The 27,230-nt window shown below is 37.6% G+C and overlaps 1 protein-coding gene across 1 annotated transcript in view; it reads right to left on the reverse strand.

The window, feature by feature from the left end:
* The window catches only part of CAAP1 (caspase activity and apoptosis inhibitor 1), a 53,648-nt gene extending 37,450 nt beyond the window's left edge, over positions 1-16,198 (reverse strand). Inside the window, exons 1-4 of the mRNA XM_004761787.3 lie at positions 15,781-16,198; positions 11,317-11,517; positions 10,265-10,349; positions 8,511-8,586 (exon numbers count right to left, since the gene is read on the reverse strand). Of these exons, the coding sequence (XP_004761844.1) occupies positions 8,511-8,586; positions 10,265-10,349; positions 11,317-11,517; positions 15,781-16,086 (668 nt within the window). The 5' untranslated portion in view covers positions 16,087-16,198. The remainder of the gene's footprint in view (positions 1-8,510; positions 8,587-10,264; positions 10,350-11,316; positions 11,518-15,780) is intronic.
* Positions 16,199-27,230: the final 11,032 nt, after the last annotated feature.

The raw sequence follows: 27,230 nt of genomic DNA on the forward strand, positions 1-27,230 counted from the left end.
TCTCTGCTAGGCAGGGAGCCTGCTTCCTCTTCTCTCTCTCTCTGCCTGCCTCTCTGCCTGCTTGGTCTCTCTCTGTCAAATAAATAAATTAAATCTTTAAAAAAAAAAATTCTATCATTATCACTGCCAAGGTTCAGCAACAGAAGAATGGTCATACAGTACAGTTCTAGCTGTTATTCTTAGTAAGACAACTGATAAAGCCAGAGAAATAGTTCAGCATTTTCAAGAATAAACATCTGAATACAAAGTAGTCATTTACCCACCTACAACTAAGCAATATGCTCTTCTTTCATTCTATCTTTACTAAAGCGCCTAACCCCTAACGTGACTATAAACAGCAGTAAACAGGAAGCTACTCCTATTCTGAAGGGTGGAAGAACTTGTAGACTATTTAAAAAATATAATTATTACAATGTATTAAAACCTAGTACACTGTAAATAGTAACCAGTACATTGTAAGTAGTAACTAGTAGTAGATGACACCAACTTCTCTTTTCAACTACTTGTATTTAATACCTAGGTATTCTATCGTGAACAAAAATATTCATATTTGAAATTCATAAAACAGATGCTCAAATGGAAATTAAAAAAAATTCCTGCCAAGGAATTATTCACTTTGCAAAAATAATTTCCTCTAAATTTGATTCACTAATTAAATATTCTAGTGAATATAAAATGATTCCATTTATATCTGTTACCTAAAATCTCTCAAGTATATTTAGGAATCTCTCATTAAAAAAAAAAGTTATCATCTAAAACTGGAATCCAGTAAGAGCTACTTTAGAACTTGCCTATTATCTGCTAAGAAAGTAGCAATGACCATGAATAGTATTTCCATAACACTCATAATACAAACTACTTTGCAGTATACCTTATTTTGAGAATGTGGATTTTTAAATTTGCCTTCTAGAACTGTAATATTATCTCAACAATGCTTATTATCTATAGGGAAACACAGTTTCATTTCCACCAAATTCTCTCTCAATATCACTCACTAAAAGCACATTAATTTAAAATTCATGAAGATATTTATTACAGGAATTCTAAAATACTGCTAAGATCTCCCTGAAGTATTTGTATTTTTATTCTTTATAATAAAGCCCCAATTTGGATTATTTTATTGCACTATTCAAGATTTAAATATTATTACAAACATATTCTTTAGAGCATAATCATCTTACATTATAGGCTGAGCTAATACCTAGTCTCATTTTGTGTGCTATTTTAGCTATAATACTTCATTTCCAGCACATTTCCAAATAGAGACAGTACTCTAATTCCCGGCCTTTATACTGACTTATTTACTTAAAATTCTTGTCCTTGTTAAGCAATTGTTGTCATCTGTAACATTGGTAAATCTTGTCACAATACCTAACAGTTTTAAAACACTGCAAAATCATAGATGCTGAGGTTTTTAGTGTAACACAATATAAATTTGTTCATTTGCTTACCTAAGGTGAACCAAAGTGACAATCCCATCTGTCACCATTTAAAAAAAAAAAAAGAATTTTATTTATTTATTTGACGAGAGAGACCACAAGTAGGCAGAGAGGCAGAAAGAGAGAGGAAGGGAAGCAGGCTCCCTGCTGAGCAGAGAGGCCGCTGCGGGACTTGATCCCAGGACCCTAGGATCATGACCTGAGCCGAAGGCAGAGGCTTAACCCACTAAGCCACTCAGGGACCTCCCATCTGTCAACCCTTTGAAAATGAAGGTATTTAGAAACTGTGAATGTTTTATCTTTATAGTTCCTAATCTCATTCCTATAAATTTGTTATGTTAAAACTCATTAATTTCAAGTTTTAAAAGTAGCAAACTGTCAAAAACTTCTTATAACTAATGCTTCTGCTTTCTTGTTATTTTTGGTAGTTAAATTTCTGTTGTACATAATCTAGTCTGTGGTATTTTGTTATGGCAGCCCCTTAACACACAAAGTCTTCTGCAAATAGGGAGTTTTACTTTTTCCTTCTAATCTGTGTGACTTTTATTTCTTTTTCATGCTTTGTTAAACCTGTTGATATTTCCACTACCTTGCTAAATAGGAGTGATGAGAGAAGGTATTTTTGCTTGGTCCTATTTTAGAAAGAAACCATGTAAAGATTTTCATATTTAAGTATGCCATTATTTGTATGCATTTTTTAAAAATTATTTATTTATCTATCAGAGAGAGAGCACAAGCAGGCAGAGTGGCAGGAAGAGGCAGAGAGAGAAGCAGACTCCCCGCTGATCACCCCAGGATCCAGGGATCATGACCTGAGTCAGACAGTGGCTTAACCAAATGAGCCACCCAGGTGCCTATTGTGTGCATTTGTTTTTAGGTTTATTTTATTGTTCTTTTTTTCTAACTTCTTGAATTGAATACTCAGTTCACTTATTTTAATTATTTACAGAATAGTAATATATACTTAAGGCTAAAATTTTCCTGAGTATTACGTTAGCTGTATCCCATAGAGCTGGTTCATTTTTTAATGTTAGTTTTTAAACAGTTTATAATTCCTCTTTAACCTCAAAGCTGTTGAGTTTTAGAATACATAGACAGTGAGGTTCCATAGGCTTTTTGTTCATTTTACTTTACTGCTCTAAAATCAGGTCAACAAGTTCTTTAAGAACTTCATTAAACATTTTATGACCAAACTTACTATTTTTGTGGATATTCCACAGGAGATAAGTTCTGTTTTCAGAATACAGAATATGGTCTATACCAATCAATTCATTTAGGTCCTCAATATCTTTACTTACCTTTCATCTAGATAATTTATCATGAGATAGATGAGAGAGATAAAATTAAGTTCCTACGGGACGCCTGGGTGGCTCAGTTTGTTAAGCAGCTGCCTTCGGCTCAGGTCGTGACCCTAGGGTCCTGAGATGGAGTCCCACATCTGGCTCCTGGCTCAGCACAGAGCTTGCTTCTCCCTCCCACTCTGCCTGCTGCTCTCCCTGCTTGTACTCTCCCTCTCTGTTAAATGAATAAATAAAACCTTAAAAAAAAGTTAAGTTCCTACTACTCACATACTTATTTCACATCATGATTCCCATAGTTTTTGCCTTATAAAAGTGATACAGAGGAAATAACACAAATATATGGCACCTGTAAGGCATATATTCCTGTTAGATCACCTTTGTGGATGTCACAGTATTATAAATTGCCTTTTACGATCTTGTATAAATCTTTTTGCCTTGAATTCAATCTTCACTAATATTAGGCTTATTATACCTCGCTTGCAAGTATTTCTTATAGATCTTTTGTTTGGTTACTGACTATTTAAGATAAATAATACCCAAAATTAAAAAAAATTTTTCACACAAATACATCTTTTTTTTTTTTAAAGAATTTATTTATTTATTTGACAAACAGAACACAGGTAGGCAGAGAACCAGGCAGAAGGAGAGGGAGAAACAGGCTCTCCACTGAGCAGAGAGCCAGACGTGGGGCTCCTGGGTGGCTCAGTTGGTTGGGTGGCTGCCTTCAGCTCAGGTCATGATCCTGGGGTCCTGGGATTGAGCCCCACATCTTTTTTAATGGTTTCTGGGTTTTTAATCTTATTTAAGAACTTCACCAACTACCACAATAGATTACACAATTAAAGTACGCTTTCTATTTTTTTCAGATTATTTTTCTGTTTTTTAGTAAAATGTTATGGTTTTCTTCGTAAGTTTCCTGTTAAAGGTATTTGAAAGCCCATCATATTTTTGTAACTCGTATTAACAGAATTTTTTTTTTTAGTTCCCAGTCACTGGGTTGAAGAATGCTGATAAAGCATTACTTCACTATGTCTGTGAGGATGTTTCCTCAAGATATTAGCATTTGAATTGAACCGGGTAAAGCACGTAGCCCTACCCCCCCCCCCCCCTAGGCTACAGCTAATCCCTTGAGGGCTGGAATAAAAAAGGCACAAGAAGGGCAGGGTACCTGGGTGCCTCATTCCATTAAGGGGCCAATTCTTGGTTTTAGCTAGGTCTTGATCTCAGGGTCCTGATACTAACCCACTCATACAGGATCTAGCCCCACTTCGGGCTCTGTGCTCAGTGCCGAGCCTGTTTGTCCCTCCTGTTTTGGTTACTCCCAGTGCTTACTCTCACTCTCAAGTTAAAAAAAAAAAAAAAAAAAATCTAAAAAAAAAAGAAGGCAAAAGGGCAAATTAACTGTCCACTTGAGTTCAGAAATCCATCTACCCTGGAACAGGGGCGCTCCCGGTTTCTGACCTTTTGGAGTTAGACTAGGACTTACACCACATTTGCTGGCCTTCAGAGTAGACAGTGTTTTGCCACTGGCTTTCCTGGCTCTCCAGCTTACAGACAAAAGATCAACAGATCATGGAGTTGGGTCCCCCCAAAATTGGGTACCCCAATAATGGGTCCGTGATCAAAGGAGTGAGACTGATATAAAGGGAAGGTCAAGCAAAGTTTTATTTCGCGCCAGGCATCAAGAACCAGACTGACCATCAAACGGACCAGTCGGGGCGTCCCTACAGAGAGGACGACACCTCCCTGCTTTCCAGACTAACTTTTATAGAGCAAAGGCCAAGTGGTTGGGCCTGGCCACACACAGGTGGCCAATGAAATTGTAACACACACAGGAAACTCCACAGTGATGCTAGGTGACCAACTGAATTACAATTTACCCTAGTAGACATTTGAACCAGCCTATCATCTTGTTCAGAATTGGCGCCCAAAAGGCACCCAAAGGGCGGGGCCCATACTCCTTGGTAGCTAGGAGACAGTACACGTCCCCCACTGATTGAATACCTCCACCTGGCCTGACCGACCCTTGTATTTGGACTTTGTTACCTGGGACTGGTTTCCCGGACTTATTTTTAAGTCCCCTAGGGGAAGGGGAGCAGGGACAGTTTAAGGATTAAACAACAAAGTTATTGTTTAACCTCAATGGAAGCCTCTGGCTAAAATAAAAATATAAAATAGGTCCTTACAGTGGGACATCTTGTCATCCATAAGCACATGACCCAATTCCTATAACAAATCTCTTATATATCTACAATATCTTACTGCTTCTGTCTCTCTGGAAAACCCTAATACATTCCCTTTATAGATCTTTCTGCTCTAATAGAGAATAGTTGTTGGTTTTCTTATGTTTATATACTGCTCCATCTTATCAAATTCTAGTCTTTAAGAAAAAAAAAAAAAACCTAGAGGGTCGCTCAGTGGGTTAAAGCCTCTGCCTTCAGCTCAGGTCGTGATCCCAGGATCCTGGGATTGAGCCCCGAATCAGGCTCTCTGCTCAGTGGGGTGCCGGCTTCCCCCTCTTTCTCTGCCTGCCTCTCTGCCTACTTGTGATCTCTATCAAATAAAATAAATAAAATCTTAAAAAAAAAAACAAACCTAGAATATCTCAACTACTCTAGGTCTATAATCTTATAAAATGGAAAGAGAAACATGTTTACTTCTTCTTTTCCAAAGTTTATCATATCAAAGTTAATTCCTCTCTGTCACCCATCTTTCTTTTGGTCTAACTATATTTGTTAGCACCTCTATGAAAATGTTTAAAATAAATGGCCATAACAGGCTTCCTTCTAGTCCCTCATTTTAATTCACTTGGTCAAATGTCCTCACCTTATCTGAGTAGTTTTCTCCAGTACCCTTTTCTCTTAAGATTTTATTTATTTATTTGACAGAGAGAGACACAGAGAGGGAACACAAGCAGGGAGAATGTGAGAGGGAGAAGCAGGTTTCCCACTGAGAAGGGAGCCCAAGAGGGGCTCAACCCCAGGATGTGGGGGCAGGGGGAGGGAGGCGCATACCATGACCTGAGGGGAAGGAAGCCACTTAAGGACTGAGATTTAAGGTGCCCCTCCCGTACCTGTTTTACCTACAGCTTATATTAGAAATGACTGCTGAATATTAACAAAGACCTTTTTAGTATCTACTTATCTGAGAATATAATTTTTCTTCTTTAATTTGCCGATACGAATTACGCTAATAGACTTTCTAACTAAATTTCCTGTAAATTCCTGGAATAAATTCTACTTGGTCAGTGGCGTAACTACTCACATGATACACTGTTGGATTCTACATGCTAATATGTACTTATAATTTTCACATCTACATTCACAAGTGAGAATGTCTATAATCTCCCATATGCTTTTTTGTCACTGTTTATGAGATTTGGGGTATTAAAGCTATGTAGTAGTCATAAAGTAAATTGAAGACCTTTTCATCTTTTCCTATAGCCCAGAATAATTTAAACAACAAAGGTGTAATGTGTTTGAAAGTAACAACAGCTGGTATTAATGAATATTTTATTAGCTGTAAACACATTATATGCATTGACTCACATTAAGTAACAATTCAGCTGTGAATCCACCCTGTCTTGGTCTTTCTTTCAATAGCAGATCTCTATTCAACTTTCCAATTTCTTCTTTGTTAATCTCCAAGTTTTCTACTTTTACAGAAAGTCAATTTGGTTTATTTGTATTTTGAAAAAACAACAACAACAACAACAACAAAATCCATTTGTTAGTTTCAAGTTTGTTTATACAATGCTGCATGTGGATTCATACCAGTCTATGATTTTGTGATAATAATACCTCCTTTCTTCCTAATCTCAATTCTAATTGTTCTCCACTTACCTCCTTAATCAGACCCAAAAGGACTTTCTCTATGATCTGGACTTTACACAGACCAAGTTAATGGACTTATTCATTTCTCTTTCTTTAGTTTTAATGTTTACATTCATTGTTTCATTTTTCTAACTTTCTTCTGGTTTCCTTTTTATTTTTTAAATTCCTTTAAAATGTGCACTAAGTTTCTGGGCTAGTCAATAAGTTTATTATTTCTTACAGCAAAACCTTCCCTTTAAACACAGCTTTGTGATGCAAACAATCAACTGAAAAACATGAACTCTAATTGAATCCTGGATCAGAATCAGTTAATTAAAATAAACACACTCTAAAAAATTTTTTTTTTTAGTAATTGGGAAAATTTTGTATGGGCAACATATTAGGTGACATTACTGAACTACTGTTTATTTTCTTAAAAGTGATGTTGTACTACCACTATGCAGTAGACTGTCATTTTTAGGAAATGCATACTGAACTGTTTAGGCATTAAATATTATGACCTCTGCATTTTTTTTTTAAGATTTTATTTATTTATTTGACAGAGATCACAAGTAGGCAGAGTCAGGCAGAGAGAGAGAAGAGGAAGCAGGCTCCCTACTGAGCTGAGAGCCCGATGTGGGACTCGATCCAAGGATCCTGGGATCATGACCTGAGCCAAAGGCAGAGGCTTTAACCCACTGAGCCACCCAGGCGCCCCGACCTCTACATTTTTAAATGATTTATGGGCTAAATTATGTCTCCTCCCTTAAAAATTCATAGGCTGAAGCCCAACCACAGTATCTCAGAATACCACTATTTTGGAGATAGGACCTTTAAAGAGGTAATTAAGTTAAAATGAGGCCATTATGGTAGACTTTGGCATCTGACTGGTATCCTTATAAAAAGAGATTAGAATACAGGGAGAGACATCAGGGGCACACCCACATAAGGGCAGCCAAGTACGCAGCAACAAGGGGCACCTGGGTGGCTCAGTCGGTTAAGCATCCAACTCTTGGTTTCAGTTCAGTCATGATCTCAGGTCACGATCTCAGGTCTGTGGATTGAGCCCCATATCCTTCACGTCAGGCTCTCTGCTCAGTGGGGAGTCTGCCTGAGAATCCTCTAGCTCTGCCCTCACCTTCTGGGCCCCCGGCCCCTCAAAAAAATAAAACTTAAAAAAAAGAAGCAGCAACAAGGTAGCCATCTGCAAGTCAAGAAGAGAGGCCTCAGAGGAAACCAAACTTGCCAGTACCTTGATCTTGAACTTCCAGCCTCCAGAACCATGAGAAAATCCATTTCTGTTCTTTAAATAAGTCAACCAGTCTACGGTATTTTGCTATGGCAACCCTAGAAAGCTAATGCAAACAGCTCTGGGAGAAAAATAGCAAAAGCTTAATGTTGCTATTTCATTCTATGATTCTTTTAATTTTTATGTAAATTTAAAACTTTCCAAAATTAAAAGGTTTATATTAGCATCCAAAAACTCTGGGCATTTTTTTATCATCACAATAGTCAAATTTTATGTACCTTTATAAAATGAACCACCTATCTCATTTGTGAAATTAGACAATTATCAATCTGACATTAATAGATACTAGAAGAATTTCAAGTGTTCTAAACCACTAAAATAATACCTGGTAGCGTAAGTACTTAGTAAATAGTGAGTATCACTAGTAGTAAATTCATATTCCAAATGGGCGATGGGATTCTGCTTCAGGCTGCATCACTGTTGTCATACATGTACGAGTAGTAGTTTAAGAAAATCACCCTAATCCTGAAAGCAATTAACTGTATTCTCATATATTCCAAAAGGACCAATCATTACAAGTAAACAAATCAATTCTGTTAAATCATTTTCTATAAATACAACACAGAAAAACAATCACATTGTTGGGGTAAGAAATTATGGAAGGAACAACAAAGAAATTCTGAAATGGAAATGAAAGTTTTTAACTTACTGACTGACTAAATCAGATCCCATCTTAGCGCCATCATCTGCTTCCTCTTCCATATCAGAGTCCATACCATTGTCACCTTATAAATAAAATAAACTATTGAAAGCAGGCTTATAAAATGTCAGAACAATTTAATAACTACACAAATTGCCATCTATAAAAGTGACACAGATTCAAGAACTTAATAGTTGTTGAAAGATGACATTTTTAATTGCTTATATTTAAAATGAGTTCTTTCAAGGTGCCTGGGTGGCTCAGTCCTTAAGTGTCTGCCTTCAGCTCAGGTCATGGCTCCAGGGTCCTGGGATGGAGTCCCACATCGGGCTCCCTACTCAGTGGGGAGCATGCTTCTCCCTCTCCCACTCCCCCTGCTTGTGCTCCCTCATTTGCTCTGTCTCTCTGTGAAATACATAAAATCTTAAAAAAAAAAATTGGTTCTTTCAATGCCTTATTAGGTATTTCTCACTGCCTTCCCGTTATCTATGTCATAAATATATACATATACACACACAAAAAAACATGTGTGTATATATGTACTTATAGACTACAACCAAATGTGTACAATTATTAGCAAAGTTATAAATTCCATTAAAACGGGGCGCCTGGGTGGCTCAGTGGGTTAAGCTGCTGCCTTCGGCTCAGGTCATGATCTCAGGGTCCTGGGATCAAGTCCCACATCGGGCTCTCTGCTCAGCAGGGAGCCTGCTTCCTCCTCTCTCTCTGCCTGCCTCTCTGCCTACTTGTGATCTCTCTCTGTCAAATAAATAAATAAAATCTTTAAAAAAAAATGTAATTAAAAAAAAATTCCATTAAACCATTTTATTTTTTTTAAAGATTTTAAGTAATTTCTACACCCATGTGGGGCTCAAATCACAGCCCTGAGATCAAGAGTCAGTTCACTCTACCAAGTGAACCAGCCAAGCGTGCACATTAAAATATTTTGCATTTAAAAAAGATATCTCTGGAAATCTAAAGTCTCCATTTTTTTGCTTCTTCTCTTGTAATGCTAATGCTATAATCCTTGTACAGTTCCAAAAGAAAAAAAAAAGTCTGAAAATCTAAAATTCTGGGGCGCCTCAGTGGCTCAGATGGTTAAGCGTCTACCTTTAGCTCAGGTTGTGATCTCCAGGTCCTGGGATCAAGTCCCACATCAGGCTTCTGGCTCAGCAGGGAGTATGCTTCTCCCTCTCCCCCTGCTCTTGCTTTCTCTCTGTCTCTTATCAAATGAATAAAAACCCATAATTTAAAAAAAGAAAATCTAAAATTCTACAGGTAGTAGCATCACAAAGAAGAGTTATAGTTTAGGCAGAGATAAATATAGGCAAATTGCAAAAATTCTTCCAACTCCACAGCCAGGTCTTATTAGAGCAAAAGCAGTATGCAATGGGCAATTACAAGCAATAGTAATGTAAAGCATAACATAGAAAATTATTTTTAGAAAAGCCATCTCAATAATTAATGCTTTTTTACAGCATTTGGGTAAAATTTTTTATTTCATTTTTATTTATACAAACTTATGCTCTTACCTTTGATTATATTTAGTTTGAGAAAATGAAATACAGATCAAAAAGTCTATTCTTGAAATGTTATTCTGCTAAGTAAGCTTTATTTCAAAGCACAAAGAGAAGTAAAATTACTCAATGACTACCCAGTAATGAAATTAAACTAACAATCAAGAAAAGAAAGAGTAACTTAGGACTTATGCTAGATATATGTTAAATAATAAGTTACCAGAGTTTAGAAATCCGTATTCTTACCCTCGAGAATCTTCAAGATTTTTTTTTCAGATAGGAGCTCTAACTGTTCTTGGCAGAGTTTTTTAATTTCTTCTATTGAACAGTTCTAAAGAAAATGACATTAAAAATATACACTTACGTAATATAGTGCCAGAGTAAACTAGAAAACAGCAATCCTAAAAAAAAGTCTGGTTAGCAAACTCTTAAAATAAGACAAATTAAAAGCCACATAAATCTTTCCATGAGATAGTATCTTAAAAACTGTCAATAACATGTAATTGTTGTAATTTATAGACATTTGATGAGAATAAAGTATCATATTTATTATGAAAGAACTAAAGAGAAGTGAGGTACCCAGATATTCTTAACAGCAGCCTAGTTTTTAGGTAATTCCTCTAAAGATTTAAATACTCAAGTGCTGGCTTTATACATCTTAGATCTTCCACACCCTATTTCCATTAGAATACCATAAATAAATAAATGAAAACATTTGTGAATTTAGTGAAATGTAAGCTTCCACCAACCAATACTGTGTATTGTTACATAGTAGAATATTATTTCTTAAGACACCAGAGTCATTATATCTCTAATTTTGTTATTAAAATGTCCTGCATTTTAAAGAATTATTTCTAAAAGGCTAATAAGTTCCTTAACTAAACACAGTATACTGCTCCATTTTTTCTTGGCAAATTTAAATAACAAGGGCTTTTATACTTCTCTAAGATCCCACTTTTTAATCTTTTTGAAGTAGCTTGAGTTGAAAACATCCAATTATGATTTACATGAAGTAAAATGACTACTATAAAAAAGATGTTTGTAGGGGCGCCTGGGTGGCTCAATGGGTTAAAGCCTCTGCCTTCAGCTCAGGTCACGATCCCAGGGTTCTGGGATGGAGCCCTGCATGGGGCTCTCTGCTCAGCAGGGAGCCTGCTTCCCCCCTCTCTCTGCCTGCCTCTCTGCCTGTTTGTGATCTCTGTCTGTCAAATAAATAAATAAATAATCATTTAAAAAATAAAAGGTGTTTGTATATTTCTATATATGTGTATAATCCAATAATATATGTGATGAAGTACCTTTAACACATCAGGAAGCATCTTCTGTAACTTTTTCTCGCCTATGATACAGAAACACTGCTGAAGCATTTCTTTTTTGTCTGATATATAGAAACTAACTGGCTTTAATGACACAGTCAAGTCCAGTCCACCTTCTTCAAGGTCACTGTGCTCTGCCAAGAATAATTCTTTTTCCAAAGTTGGCAAAAGGTATTTGGTATCCTAAAATTAAAAGAGACAAAGAACCATTAAATAAAGGAGTGTGTATATGATGTCATACATTTACATTTAGTAACTACTACATTAAACATTTCCAAATTCTTTGTTTGCATAAATAAAGCCAGTAAAAAGTATATTTAATTGTTCAGTATCTTTTGATCTTACTGTCCCTACTACAATTAATCCGGTCAACTGATACAAAGTGAAGAGATGATCTCAGGACACACAAGTGAAAATATACTAAATATTTTTAAAAAAAAAAGGAAATATACTCAGTATTGAGTGACTGCCTATAATTTTAGACTGCTGAACAATTAGGGTAATCCTCTAGCATGTCACTCAACCCGAAACTTTATGCATGCATTGTTTGCTTCTGAAATTCATAAAAAGAAATAGGATGGCGGCAAAAATGCTGAAAACCACAATTAAGAAATATTACTGCTTACTAGGAGCTACACACATTGTTAAAACTGCTATGTAATTTAATCATATTCAAAGTAGCCAAATCATTTAAGACATTTCTGTCCATTTGACCTCCTATCGCCCAAATATATCCAGTCTGTCTAAATCTACTGCTATAATTCTGGTCCAAGGTGCCATCATCTTTCGCCTAGATTACCTCAACAGTTACTTAACTGGATGTCTTGCATCTAATCTGAGTTCTTTCCAATCTGTTTTGCATACTGTTCCTAGAATAGATTCTATAAAATATACATATACCCATCCTCTTTATTAATAACTTCTTGATGACTCTGCACTCATCTTAGGGTAATAAAGCCTAACTGATCCAACATGTTCATTGTTTATGCTACAAACACAACAACCTTCTTTGAATTACTCAAATATAACCTGATCTTCCTTCACCTCATTCAGGCAGGGCTTTTGTACGTATCACTCTGCCTAAGACAGCCTTTCCTCCCCACATCCCCCTAATACTATACTCCTAAAATTAACAAATTCAGATATCAATTCAAAAGTCATCTCTTCAAGAAAATATTCCCTGACTATATCGTTCAAGTAGGTTTCTTTATTATATTTTCCAATAGAGTTGTTTTAAAAGTGACTTAAAAACACACCAATTTTAAAGAATACTATGACAATTAGGCTGAAAAAGTAAAGGTTAGATCTCATTTTAATGGTTCACAAAGTAAGTAGTGAGGATATAGAGAAAATGGACATCTCACACACTGCTAGTAGGAACAGAAAGCAGTACAACTGCTTTGAAAAAAGTTTGACAGTTCCTTAAAAAGTTATATTACCCAGGAATCCCATTCCTAGATATGCATCCAAGAGAAATGTAACCACACACCTGCACAAAAACCTGTACACAAATATTCATAGCGTTATTCATAATAGCTAAAAGATGGCAACAATCCAAATGTCCATCAAGTGACAAATGGAAAAACCAATTGTGGTATAACCATACATTGAAATATTATTCCATTCATATAAAATGTCCTGAGCAGGGAAATCCATAAATCTATACAGAGAGGAAGTAGTTACTGCCAAAGGAGTGAGTATTGCAGATGATAATTGAAAGGTACACACTGGGTTTCTTCTGGGGTAATGGAAATAAAACTAACTATAGTGATTGCTGAACAACTCCATTAATATGCTCAAAACCAGTGAACTATATATTTGAAACAAGTGAATTGTATGGTATATGAATTACAACTCTACAAAGTTGTTACCAAAAACAGCATCAATAGTAAGAGGAAACACAATATACACCAGATGTAATGGCACTCTCAGAATTCTGAGATGTTGGGGAGCTGGGTGGCTCAGTGGGTTAAGCCTCTGCCTTCGGCTCAGGTCATGATCTTAGGGTCCTGGGATCGAGCCCCACACTGGGCTCTCTGCTCGTGGGGAGCCTGCTTTCCCCCTCTCTGCCTGCCTCTGCCTACTTGTGATCTCTGTCTGTCAGATAAATAAATAAAATCTTTAAAAAAAAAAAAAGAATTTTGAGTTGTTAATCTATATGCCTAATACAACGACGTCTTTTTTTCTTCTTCACAAATTAGAACTAGGGTTTAGTTCTGCCTGAAAATATTATTAATTAATTTTAAAAAATTAAAAAAACTCTACCAGACTCACTGAGCGATAAACACAAATAGTCCAGTTCTAATAAAGCTTTAGGAAAAAGATTAAAACTATTCTGGAACACATCCCCAAAATGCAAAACTTTCCAAATCAATCCATAATCTCGATACCAAAACCAGACAGGATAACTACAAAAATAAAAACTGTAAGCTGATTTAATTTAGGAACATAGACACCAAGTAAGAATACTGAATTCCAGCTGAGTACAGTAACCAAACCAATAAACCAAACAGGGTCTATCCCAAGACTGCAAAACAGTTCAACATGAGTTAATTTACTAAGTTATTAAAAACTACATTTTCAGATTAAAAGAGGAAAATTATGTGATCATCTCAACAGAATGCCATAAAAGCATCCAATAAAACTCTACAACCCTCAGTGAACTAGGAATTGAAGAAAATGTCCTTAACTTGATCAAAAGAATCATGATCTTTAACAAATGTACTTTTGGATGGAACATTAGAAGTGTTCCCAATTAAAAAAACAAATGAGAAAAAAATGCCTACCACTGCCTCTGTTCAACACTACACTAAGTCTTCATTAAAGTAAAAGTACAAAAAACAAGAAGTATTAGCACTGAAAAAAAGAGACAAAATCCCCTGTTTGTACAAATTTCTAAGCCAATTTTAAACTAGTAATTAATAGTGTCGCTAAATACAAGAAAATACATAAAAATAAATGGTTTTCTAAAAAAAATAATAGTTTTCCATGCTTCCACAGCTCCCAATTTAAAGGTGTAATCTTTAAAAATACTAGAAGTAAACAAAAACTAGTTTTAGGATAGGTTGGGAGGATGGAAAGATCTTTCTAATCATACAAAATCCAGAAGGCAAAGGATAATATTATTAATCTTGACCATAGAGAAATTAAAAACTTCAGTACACCATAGACAAAGTTACAGTAACATTTGCAATATACCTTACACAGAGGGTAAGAACACAGACCTTAAATAGATTCAGAACTTTCTAGTAAAAAGCTCAAAATAACCAAAAAGAAAAATGGCCAGAGAATATATTTATGCAACTTACATGCGGAGGAATCAAATGGCAAATAAAAATATTAAAATGTTGAATCTCACTGTTAATCAGGAATATATAAATCAGAACAAATAAAATATTAATTTCACCCATTAAGCTTATAAATTTTTCAAAAATGGATATAGTGATTATTTGCAGAAACTGGTATTCTTTTGTAATGTTTAGACTATACACCAGTAAAATCTGTTTTGGAAAGTATTTGGTGGTACCTACCAAATCTTTTTAAATGCATAAACTTTGACCCAGCAATTTCACTTCTAAGATTCTATCCTCAAGTACTTGTTGCCAATATATACGTACAATGGTTCATTTTCACATTATCTCTGTAACAGCAAGAAAACTAAAAATCTAAATAGTCATCAATAAAGATAAAATGGAATATACTGCAGTCACTAAAAAATAAGACAATTATCTAATTCAATGGGGGTAGTATCACAATAAAGCTTATATGTAAGACCTTAAATACACAAACTTAACAAGAGCTAATGAAGATGCTGCCTAGCAAATAAAGGGGAGGCTTAAACAGAGACTCTCATGCTTTCTCTTTTATTTCTGTGTTGTATAACTTTTATGTATTCACGCTTTCGTTATAATATAAGCAAACAGCTTTTTTTTTTTTAACGGTGGTATTTTGGTAGATCGACGGAGTGTAAAAAACATGGCTTTTGTATCAGATATTGGTTTCAAAATGTAGGTGTTACTAACAAACTGTGACTGTGGGTAAACTTCATTAATTTCTCTGAACCTCAATTTTCTCATCCTGTAAGGCGGAGTTAATCATAATCTACTAAAAGGTGAAGCTAAAGAAAGAATAAGCGGCGGCTCTCAAGGGCACTGAAGCCTAGCTCCCGACCCATACTTTTCAGGTCGACTGCTGCTGGAGTGGAAGGGGCCAAAAGCTAGATGAGCCAGATGATCAGCAAACCCAGAAAGTTTAAGTTAAAGGCATGGGAGTGTGCGGGTCACCGGTATTTAGGCACATGAACCTCAAGGAGGGGTGGAACCCTGGGACCGTAGCACTAAGTGAGCTACAGTAAGAGCCCACCCGTCGTCACCAAATTCCGCTCCCCGCCCGTCTTCCTCGGAGAACGCAGCTGCTCCGAGAGCCCCGAGAAGGGCGCGCACGCACCTGCTGCAGGGACCCGGAGACGCTGGAGGATGAGTCAGTGCTCCTCCGCTTCCGGCGCTCGCTGCGCTCCACGCTGCTCCCGCCCCAGCAGCTGCCTCCACTCCCACCGCCTGTGACACTTCCACTGAAGCTGGTGTTCCCACAGCAGGTGACGCTCCCGCAGCCGCTGGTACTCCCACAGCCGCTGGTGCTTCCACTGCCGCTACTTGCTAGGGCGGGCACCAAGTCCGGCGCCGGGAGCGCCGCGGCCGCGTCCTGACCGCTGCGTTTGCGCCGCTTCTCCCGGGAAGACTTCTTCCCCGTCATGATCCCCCCGCTGCAACCATCGGGCGAAAGCCCGCCGTCTCTGAAGCTACCCAAACCCCGCTGTGGCGGCGACTATGGGCGGTGAGCACTGGCGTCGCAGATTGTGCGTCACTTCCGGCCTCGTCGCAGAGGCCGGAAGGGGTTCCTGGAGGGCGTGCCTGGCAGCAACTGCGCTGCCCAGCGAGAAGTGGAGGTTGGCTTGAATTTGCTGGAGGACTAGCAGGTTGTCTTGAGCGAAGGTTTCTGTGTCTTTCTGCAAAGGACGGAAGGTGGAGCTTTACCGTAGCACTTTGGCTTATTGATTCCTCTTTTCAGATTTTGTCCAATACACATACACAGTAAGGTATGGTGTAGTTTTTGTTTTGTCTTCCAGTGTTTATTCGTGACACTAAAATGTTGTAACAATAAGAAGAACTGGGGGGAGAGGGCGCCTGGGTGGCTCAGCGGGTTAAGCCGCTGCCTTCGGCTCAGGTCATGATCCCGGGGTCCTGGGATTGAGTCCCACATCAGGCTCTCTGTTCAGCGGGGAGCCTGCCCCCCCCCCCGCCTGCTTCTCTGCCTACTTGTGATCTCTCTCTGTAAAATAAATAAATAAAATCTTAAAAAAAGAAAAAAAAGAAGAAGAACTGGGGGAAAGTCTCATTAACATCATCACCGGGGCACATTTTTTGAAGTGTATTTTAGGGAATTACACAGAAGTAGGCTTTTGTGCTTCTTTGTTTTTCCCCATTAACACTAGTTTTTGGGCATGTTTCCATTTCACTTTTAAAGGCACTTGGGTCTAGTATTTCACCATATTCTTTCTCAATTTATTTAATACTTGAATGCTGGCATTAGCTGTTGCCAAACTGTTACATTTCACAATAATGCAGCTATGAACAGCTTTAAAAAAATTATTCGTTTCTTTATGGCATTTTGTCCCCCCGAAACAAGTTTATGAGCTCTCTCTTTTTCTTTTTTCCTAAGATTTCATTTATTTCTTTGAGAAAGTGAGTGATGAGCACACGAGCAGGTGTAGACTAAGAGGGAGAAGCTCCACGACACAGGGATTCATATCAGGACCCTGGGATCATGGCCTGAGCCAGGGGCAGATGCTTAACTGAGTCATCCAGGTGCACTGCACATTATTTTTCTCGTCCTAGTTAACCAGATTTCTTTGAAGAAAGATGAAGCTAATATAAAATGTCACCTGTACACTGAAACCTTAAATTTTTTTCTAGTGTATGATAATAGAGTTTTAACTAGATTTTAATTCAAGTATAATTAATGTACAGTGTCATATTAGTTTCAGCTGAATAATGTAATGATTCATCAATCTCCACATCTCCTACCTATCTCAGCCGTTCAACAACTATTTAATAAATGTGTAAAACAAACCAGATGCATGGGTAATTACAGCCCTGTGAAAACCTCTGTTTCTACCCCCTGGCTCCACCCTTAGTATTGCCTTCTAAGATAAATGCTGAGACTGAGCATATTATGCTCTTGGATGTTTTGTATTGGCCTCATTAAGTATCACACCTGAAAGGATTGAAAGTATTATGTTCATAGACAGAATAAGCACATAAAATTAATAACATATAATGTTTGTAACCTTGTTGTGGGGTGAATTGTGCCCCCCCATTTATATATTAAAGTCCTAACCTCAAATATGTCTATACTTGGAGATAGGGCCTTTAAGAACATAATTAAAGTTAAATGAAGTCACGAGGGTTGAGGCTCTAATTAGGTAAAACAAAACTGGTGTCCTTGAAGAGATACTAAAGATCTCTTTCTCCCTCTCCCTGGTCTCCTTCCACCCTTCCGTCCTTTCCTCCAGCCCCACCCTCCCCCCCCCGCGCGAGCACACAGAGGAAACGTTAGTGTGAAAAGGGAACCGAACCAGCTGTCTACAAACTAGAGAGATCTCATCAGAGATCAACGTTGACTGCACCTTGATCTTGGGACTCCTAGTCTCAAGAACTGTGAGAAAATACATTTCTGCAGCTTAAGCCACCCAGTCTGTGACATTTTGTTATGACAGCTTGTGATGACTGAAATAAACCTAAGATGGTATGTATTAGCCTGGATAAAACTAGTTGCATATTAATTCCTGGGTGCATATTTTTCTCTTATAAAATCAGTTGAGAAGCTTCTTGGTTTCTACCTCATTCTATAGCAACCTGACCAACAGTTCTGATATTTCTTTGGCTGGAACAGAAGCCAGGGAACTGCCAACTAGATAGCTGAAGAATTTACCCATTTCGCAGATGAATCCCAGTCTTTGTCCACTCTTCCATATTCTTGTTCTAGAATACAAAGGCATTGTTTGACCTCTGATGATGAGTACAAAATAGACAAAACCCACGCCTTCATTAGCTTATATTCTAGTAGGGAGAAGCAAACAAACAGACAAACAAAAAACCCCACAATAGATAGTGCTTCCATCCTCACTCTGGCATTCAGTTTTCTTCTTACTCTGCTTTATTTTTTTTAGTGCTCCTCTTAACACCACTACACACGCATCTGTTTGTGTCCTTTCACTTGAATATAAGCACCATGAAAGCAATGACTTTGTGTTATTCACTTCTCTATTCCCACTACCCAAGTGCCCTTAATAAAATATTTCTCATAGTTGGTTCTTAATAAAAAACTTGTTGCATAAATGAGTGAAACATAGTTTCAGATGGAGAACCAGACTTATCCAGGATTATATGACCTCAGTAAATTATGAGAGTAAAAGTACCCAGTGAAATTAATGGCCAGAAATTCCTTAATTAAAGGAGGTCAGTAGGAGCTTTTCTGGGAATAGTTCAGTGTTCCTTCATCACGTGGCGGAGAGATTTAGCTAGAGGGACTCAGTTGCTGCTGTAACCTGGCAGTCACATGGGCTTTGGAGCTATAGTTGCAAATAGCTTTCTAACAGAAACTAGATAGTTCTACATGGAGCTCTGCCATGTTTGCATGGCAGGGACAGGGACAGGGACTTTGACTCAGGGTGGGAACATGTCATAGACATATCACGAGGGTGTTTGGCTTAAAGTCAGATGTCATTGTCTATTTAGGTTAAACCATGTGAAATTACCTTTTTTGGAGGTCAAAACTGATTGAATGTTGACAGTTTCATATGTTCAACATAATATTATAGAGCTGAAGAGACCCAGCATTGAACACTGTTACAGATTTAAAGCTCAGCAAATGAATGCAGGACTGCTTTTCTGTCCTGGAACAAATACAGGGGAGGGTGGACAGAGATTGGAATTTACATGCCCTTTTTGTAACTGCTCTTCAGCAACTCACTCAACATTGATCACAAAGATCAGCCTGGGATATGTATGTACTAACGCTAGGGCCAATCAGTACGTCTTTGGAATTTATAAATAGACACTAGGTGAGCAATTCAGCCTTCCACTTAAATGAACCTAAGGAAATTACCTCTAGTTGTCATATTCTCTCTCTTGTGAAGGTCAACAAAAGATACTTACTGAAACAAGACACAAAGTCCTATTACTGTCATTTTCATATCAGTGAGCCAACAATTCTCTCCTCTTTTATTAAGTTGATCTGGTTTCTGTCATGTATCTTCTCCAATACACTGTTAGTTCTAATGAACAGAGGCTGTGTATTATATATCCTTGTAATGTCACCACCTAATACAGTGTGTGGCACGTGCTAGAGATGCAGTGTTAAATTCTGAACTGAGAAGTTCAGGATTCATACAGAGCTTTTCAAATCACATCTCGTAAATTGCATTAAGGGCCCCGTTTCTTCACCTCTCCCTGTATTCATGCTCTTTGCTATGTAATTTGGCAGTGTCCTTCCACTTGAGGCAAGACACATAATTCTCTGCTTTTGGAGTTGACCATATGACTTAATTTGGCCAACGGGATGTTAGCAGATGTGTAGCAAGAAAAGTGTCAAAAACAAAAACAAAAACAAATCCCCCCAAAAAACAAACCAGGGGCTCCTGGGTGGCTCAGTTGGTTAAGCGTCTGCCTTTAGCTCAGGTCATGATCTCAGGGTTCTGGGATCAACCCCCGCATCAGGCTCCCTGCTTGGTGGAGAGTCTGCGTCTCCCTCTGACCCTCCTCCCTGCTTGTGTTTGCTCTCTCTCTTTGTTTCAAATAAATAAATAAAATCTTTAAAAAACAAAAACAGGGTACCTGGCTGGCTCAGTCAGTAGAGCATACAGCTCTTGATCTCAGAGTCGTGAGTTCAAGCCCCACTTTAGGCTTGGATCCTACTTAAAAAATAAACAGAACAACAAAAAACAAACAAACTTGTGATGGTTCACTCTTGTGCTTCCACCATCACCAGGAAAATGATATAATCAGGTTGGCAAACTGGTCCCAGGAGAGAGATAAGAGACAAATAGAGCTCAGCTGCCCAGCTAAAGCAGAGTCAAGCCTAGCCTAGAGCAGAGTCCTCCTCCAACCTACAGACATGAATGAGCCCAATCAGGATCAGCAACCTCTAACCTTGTAACTTCTTAGGTAATTTTTTAAAAAGATTTTTATTTATTTATTTGATAGAGAAAGAGTAGGCACAGAGGCAAAGAGGCAGGCAGAGAGGAGGAAGCAGGCTCCCTGCTGAGCAGAGAGCCTGATGCAGGACTAGATCCCCAGGACCGCTGAGATCATGACCTGAGCCGAAGGCAGAGGCTTTAACCCACTGAGCCACCCAGGTGCCCCTTCTTAGGTAAATTAATGGCATTGTTGTTGTTAGTTGTTGAACAGTACTATGGTGGCTATAGTTAACTGATAACGCACTTTTCCTTTTCTGTATTTCTCTGCCAGCCATGAGAAGGGTCTTCAACACCAGCTTCATGTTGCCCGAGTCACTATTCAGTGTCATGGGCAGTAGTATGGGCAGATATAATTCTTTTTTTTTTTTTTTGAAGATTTTATTTATTTATTTGACAGAGATCACAAGTAGGCAGAGAGGCAGGCAAAGAGAGAGAGAGAGAGAGAGAGAGAAGCAGGCTCTCTGCCGAGCAGAGAGCCTGATGTGGGGCTTGATCCCAGGACCCTGGGATCACAACCTGAGCTGAAGGCAGAGGCTTTAACCCACTGGGCCACCCAGGCACCCCTGGGCAGATAATTCTTAAATTCCAACAGAAACACCTTAATATTTCATAGCGAGGTTTTGTGGCATTATAGAAAGTTTAAATAAAGTGTAAGGATATTTGTGTTCAAAGTTCCAAACAACAAACTTTGCAAAACAGCATCAGGATTTTGATACCCCCACCCATGGGCATTTTTTCTCCCAGTAGCAATAAAATGAAATGCTTTTTTTCTCTTCTAAATGTCCTTTGTATAAAGCAGTGACTTTTTTTTTTTTTTAAGATTTTATTTATTTGTCAGAGAGAGAGGAGCGAGAACGAGCACAGGCAGACAGAGTGGCAGGCAGAGGCAGAGGGAGAAGCAGGCTTCCTGCCAAGCAAGGAGCCCGATGTGGGACTACTCGATCCCAGGACGCTGGGATCATGACCTGAGCTGAAGGCAGCTGCTTAACCAACTGAGCCACCCAGGCATCCCAAGCAGTGACTTTTTATTGTTAAAGAAGATGGTAGCCTTGTATTATCTGTGAAAGCAATGCTTGGTAAGTACTCATTATGTGGCAGACATTTCACATATTTTATTCTTCCACTTTATAAAATCCTAATGTACCTTTGATTAAACTGAGCTGAGATCAAGCATCTTGACTTAATTCAATAACAAAATGCCATTGAGATGTATGCCTTTTTAACCTCAAAGCAAGTACTCTTTCACGGGTTCTCTTACTATTGAAAATTTTAAATGATGTACAAATATGTAAACATTTATTGAATTTTTTAGCTCCTTTGGAGACACAAAAATGAAATTTGTTTGAGAGCTTATTTTAGGCAACCTTCTGTTCTATGTATGAAGCATACATGCCACTACTAGCCATAGTTGCTGTTATAATGAAGTGAAGTGGCTACCGCAAATTCCTATTTTTCATGTTGATAACCAGCTTTGCCAACATCATTTATTAAATACTATTCTCCATTGTTTTGTTACTGGTGACTTGTTACTTGACCTCTTTCAGTTTCTTCAACTTATAAAATTACTAACAGTACTTACCACATAGGGATGAGGATAACCCTGAAACTAATATAAAGTAATTATTTAATGCATGCTATAATTTACTTAAATTTTTGTTTTTTGCAATGTTACTTAACTGTGTTGGTTTATATTCAGTTACAAACAATTGTGTAAGCATTGCTATATCATACGCCTTTACATCTGACTGAAGTATCATTGCCATTTGGATGTTTTACTTTTCTGATTTATAACAGTGTGTTCAGGAGTCCCAAGATTCAAGTTTTAAGTCTCAGAATCTCTTATTAGGCCTAGGACCAGTATCAGCCACCAACTTTACAGAAGGACATTAGTTGGCATTCTCCTCTTTAAAGCTTTCATTACTCACTGTATTCTAAAGACTCTTTTCCTCCATGAGAAGCATCAAAGTGGTTTACTTGTTGCCCTCCAAGTCAAAAATCCTCCACATCTGACTTGGATCTTAGTACCTCCAGAAAACAAGCACCAAAACCTGATTATCACTTAGAAAAATAAAATATAGAATGAAAAAACTTTTTAAAAAATATTCACCTGTCTCTGTGAAGATGGTCAGTAGGCCAGTTACACCGTTCTGTCCTCCTGACCTCCTTTAATTATTGCTAAGTAGAACATAAACTCTAAGGAAGCACAGATAAGATGCAATCAAGTAAAAAAAAAAAAAAGTACACACACCTATTAAGTATTCTTGCGACAATATTTTAATCTAACCAAATCTTTGGATTTAGCTTTTAATTTATAGGAAATAGGTATGGCAGGCAAATTCTAAGGCGGCTCCCAGTGATCATTTCCTGATATTCACAGCCTGTATAATCCACTCTCCTTGAGTAATTCACTTCCAATCAATAGAATATCTTGATGTTAAGGGGGTGGCATGTTTGTGGTTAGACTATAAAAATTCTGACTTTGGTTCTGCTAGCAGACTCTCCCTTGCTGGCTTTGATGAAACCACTTGCCATGATGAAAAGCTGAAAAAACAAAAAACTGAGGGCAGGGGAGCCTGGGTGGCTCAGTTAGTTAAGTGTCTGACTCTTGCTTTAGGTTCCAGTCATGATCCCAGGGTCGTGAGATCAAGCCTCACATAGGGCTCCACACTTGGCATGGAGCCTGCTTAAGATTTTCTCTTTCCCTCTTCCTGTCCCTCCCCACTCTAAAAAATAAATAATAAAAATAAAATAATAAATGAGGGAAAACATTTTTCAAATTTCTAAAAAAATATTTTATGTGTTTCAGAGAAATAATACAAGCAGGAGTTGGGGGGAGGGGCAAAGGGAGAAGCAGGCTCCCCGTCGAACGGAGAGCCCAATGCAGGCCTGATCCAAGGACCCTGGGATCATGCCCTGAGCCAAAGGCAGACTGAGCCATGCAGGTGCCCCTGGAAAATATTCTTAAAACAAAACAAAACAAAAAAACTGAGGGCCACCTCCAGCCAATAGCCAATTAGGATTTTTAAGTCCTTAATCTAACAACTAGAAAAGAACTGAACAAAAAAACTGAGGGCCACCTCCAGCCAATAGCCAACTAGGATTTTAAGTCCTTAATCTAACAACTAGAAAAGAACTGAACACTAACCATGTAAGTGAGCTCGAAAATGCATCCTTCCCAGGTCAAGCTCTCGAATGAGCCAGCCCTCAGCCCTGGCTGATACCATGCATAGTAGCCTCATGTGAACGAAGAAACAGAGGATGCTGCTGAGCTGGGGCAGGACCCTTCACTCCCAGACTATTTCAGATAGTATATGTGTGTTGTTCTAAGCCACTTTACTTTTGGGGTAATTAATACAGAAAAGTTACAGAAATGTTTTACAAATATAAAATTGGGGTACCTTGCATTCTGGAATGCCTGGACACTTCAATGATATTGAAAATAAAAAGGAGAAACTGTTCTAGGTTGAGACCAAAGAGACATGTAACCAAACAGATACAATACATAAATCTGATTATTCATATTAGATCCTTTTAAAAAAGTGATAAAAGGTATTATGAGAAAATAAGGAAATTTGAGATGGACTAGGTATTAGTTATTATGAAATTACTGATTCTCTTAAATACAGTGATAGTTATATGAATATTCTTTCAAATGTCCTTATTCTTAGAAGATACATATTGAAGTATTTATTTATTTACATATTGAAGTATTTAGTTGATACGTTTGATATCTGCAATTTCAATAGTAGAAATAAAGCCAATATGGCAGAATGTTAACAACTGTAGAACTTAATTGGCAAGTCAATGAGCGTTCACTGTACTCTTTGAACTCTTCTGTACATATGAACATTTTCATTAAAAAAACTGAAGAAAACCACATGGAATGATGATGTTAAATGAAAAAATCTTCATATTCTATCTTTAATCACAACTGCACTGTGTACTATAGACAGAATGTGTCACCCCCTCAATTCAGTACTTTGAAATGTAACCCCCAACATAATGGGGCCTTTGGGAGATGATTCAGTCACAAGGGTGGAATCCTCTCTGGGAGGATTCCTCCTCCTGCCACGTAACAGCCCTCATCAAACAGTGAATGTGCCAGCACCTTCATTTTGGATTTTCTGGCCTCCAGACTGGTGAGGAATAAATGTTCGTTTTTAAACCATCCAATCTATGGTATTTTCATTGTAGCAGCCCAAATAGACTAACACCCTGTGTATAATTTTCTACAGAAAAATATACTAGAAATTTAGATTATAAATTATTTTTAAAAATTACTTCTTAAAAAACAGAGTAACATTTCTTAATCTCAAGTAATTTATATCTCAAGACCTTTAGGAAGTAGGATACATCACAAATGACCCTCTATACATTTTATCATTTTGTAACAAAATAACCATAGATACATAGTGATAACTGCTAAGGAAGCTATGTCCTAGTCTCATCCCCAGAATTTGTGAAAAATCTGTTTTTAGCTATGCTTCTTCCGCATTTTTTTTAAAGTTTTTTTTTTTTTAAAGATTTTATTTATTTGACAGATAGAGATCACAAGTAGGCAGAGAGGCAGGCAGAGAGAGAGAGAAGCAGGCTCCCTGCTGAGCAGAGAGGCTGATGTGGGACTCAATCCCAGGACCCTGAGATCATGACCTGAGCCGAAGGCAGCGGCTTAACCCACTGAGCCACCCAGGAGCCCCAGCTTCTTCTGCATTTAAAAGGAACATGAGGTAGGTTAAAATATCACTGCATTGCTATTTAGTCATAAACTGCAACTCCCATGGGCTGGCAGTAGCAAAATTAGAGCAGGGGAGTGGGGGGATCACAACAGAAGCATGGTCATTTAAAAAATGTGATGCCGGATGGAGGATAATAGTTCTGAAATCAAGACAATAGTATGTCTTTTGCAGGCAACTGTCTTTCAAATGCAATATGGACATTAACTCCAATACTTTTACCACTGTAGGGGACTTGACAGTGTGTATCAAGTCTAAAGAATGTGTATTCATTTGGCCCACCAATTCCATGTGTAAAATGTAGCCCAAGGAACTAGTAAGACACTTAGGATATTTGTTTGAGTCTGCTTGATGGCTGGAAATTTAAAACAATATTGGATAATAGGAAATGGATATATCCATATAATGTACTGTATTTATTAAGGTGGAGATACGCATACTGTATGTCAAGTTTAAAAAATCAGGTTATTGAACAATGTGTATCACACAGTCTCTAAAAAAAACATGTTTACATACCTACTAATATGCCACAAGACATTAAGAATGGTTCTCTCTGGGTGGTGGGATTACAGGTAATTTTTATTTGATGTGTGTTTTATTTGATGAATATATGTTTTTATATTCACAAAAAAATATTAAGGGAACCATGGGGAAAAAAACTGCAAAAGGCTTTAAAATATCACAAAACCATCATATAACACTTATTTCTCAAGTGGGATTATCTTTTTTCTTTAGATAAATTGTATTTTATAATTTTTTTAATAAACATGAAATACTGATATTATAAAGTTGTTGTAAAGACTTGTATACTATAAGAAGCAAACAGTGTTTACAATTTGCCATGCCTTACAATTTGAAGAATGAACTCATGTTCTTAATGTCCTCCCATCATTCAAAGGTCCTACCTAGTATTTCAAAATATGTAGATAAATTGTCTGTACTTAAGACTGCATGCTAGAATGGACATGTTCACAAGAAAGCAGTATATTGCAATGGAACCAGGCTGACCTGGGTTAAACTCTTAACTTTTCCACTTAATTTTGACTTAACCATCTAAATCCCAATTCAACAAAAAGTAAAGCAAAGGTTCCTAATGGAGCCAGCCAACAGAATTTTTAAAGTCTGAGTACACATCACAGAGTTGCAATTTAATACTCAGCAAAATACACATTCCCTCTATTTTGCCCATTCTTTTTTGATATTCCAAGTTTTTCCTTGAATCAATACAATAGTCAAAAATCTTTCCTTTCTTATTAGGGAAGAATTATTCTTTGCAATTTATCATTAAGCCAGTAAACTGATGGTTTTGTATACTATATATGTTGAGAATGCTGCCACTAATTTATGCAAAGTCCTCTTTGTGAAAAGATCTTTCCCACTTTAAAAAATAGGAATAGTTATGCTTCTCTTAAGAAACTCAAGTTCTCATAAACACATTAAATTACATAATTAAAGTGCTGGTTTCTCCTTTGTGTTAATTGCTAGGATGTTCAGAGATAAATTTGTGATGCCTCTCTCTAGTAGTATGGTATGCACTTTTTTCTCCCATTATGATTCCTCCCATTATATTTACTTCTGAAAACAGAGACACCATCATCCTTCATCTAAGGGTTTTTGGAAATTAAATATCAAAGTGGTTAGCCCCGTGCCCAGACCATGTTAGGAGCTCAAAAATACTAGTTTTACATGATAGGATCTGGACTTGCCAGTAACATTGTTATTGCTTACACAGTTGCTTGATAAAATTCAACACATTCCAAATTCCCTTTGAGACCAATGGAAATGACCAAAAATAAACTAGTATCAAAACTAGAATGAAGGGGCGCCTGGGTGGCTCAGTGGGTTAAGCCGCTGCCTTCGGCTCAGGTCATGATCTCAGGGTCCTGGGATCGAGTCCCGCATCGGGC

The sequence above is a fragment of the Mustela putorius genome, unplaced genomic scaffold (genome assembly GCF_011764305.1).
Source record: "Mustela putorius furo isolate JIRA1106 unplaced genomic scaffold, ASM1176430v1.1 tig00000421_pilon_pilon_pilon, whole genome shotgun sequence".
In the NCBI taxonomy this organism is placed as follows: Eukaryota; Metazoa; Chordata; class Mammalia; order Carnivora; family Mustelidae; genus Mustela; species Mustela putorius.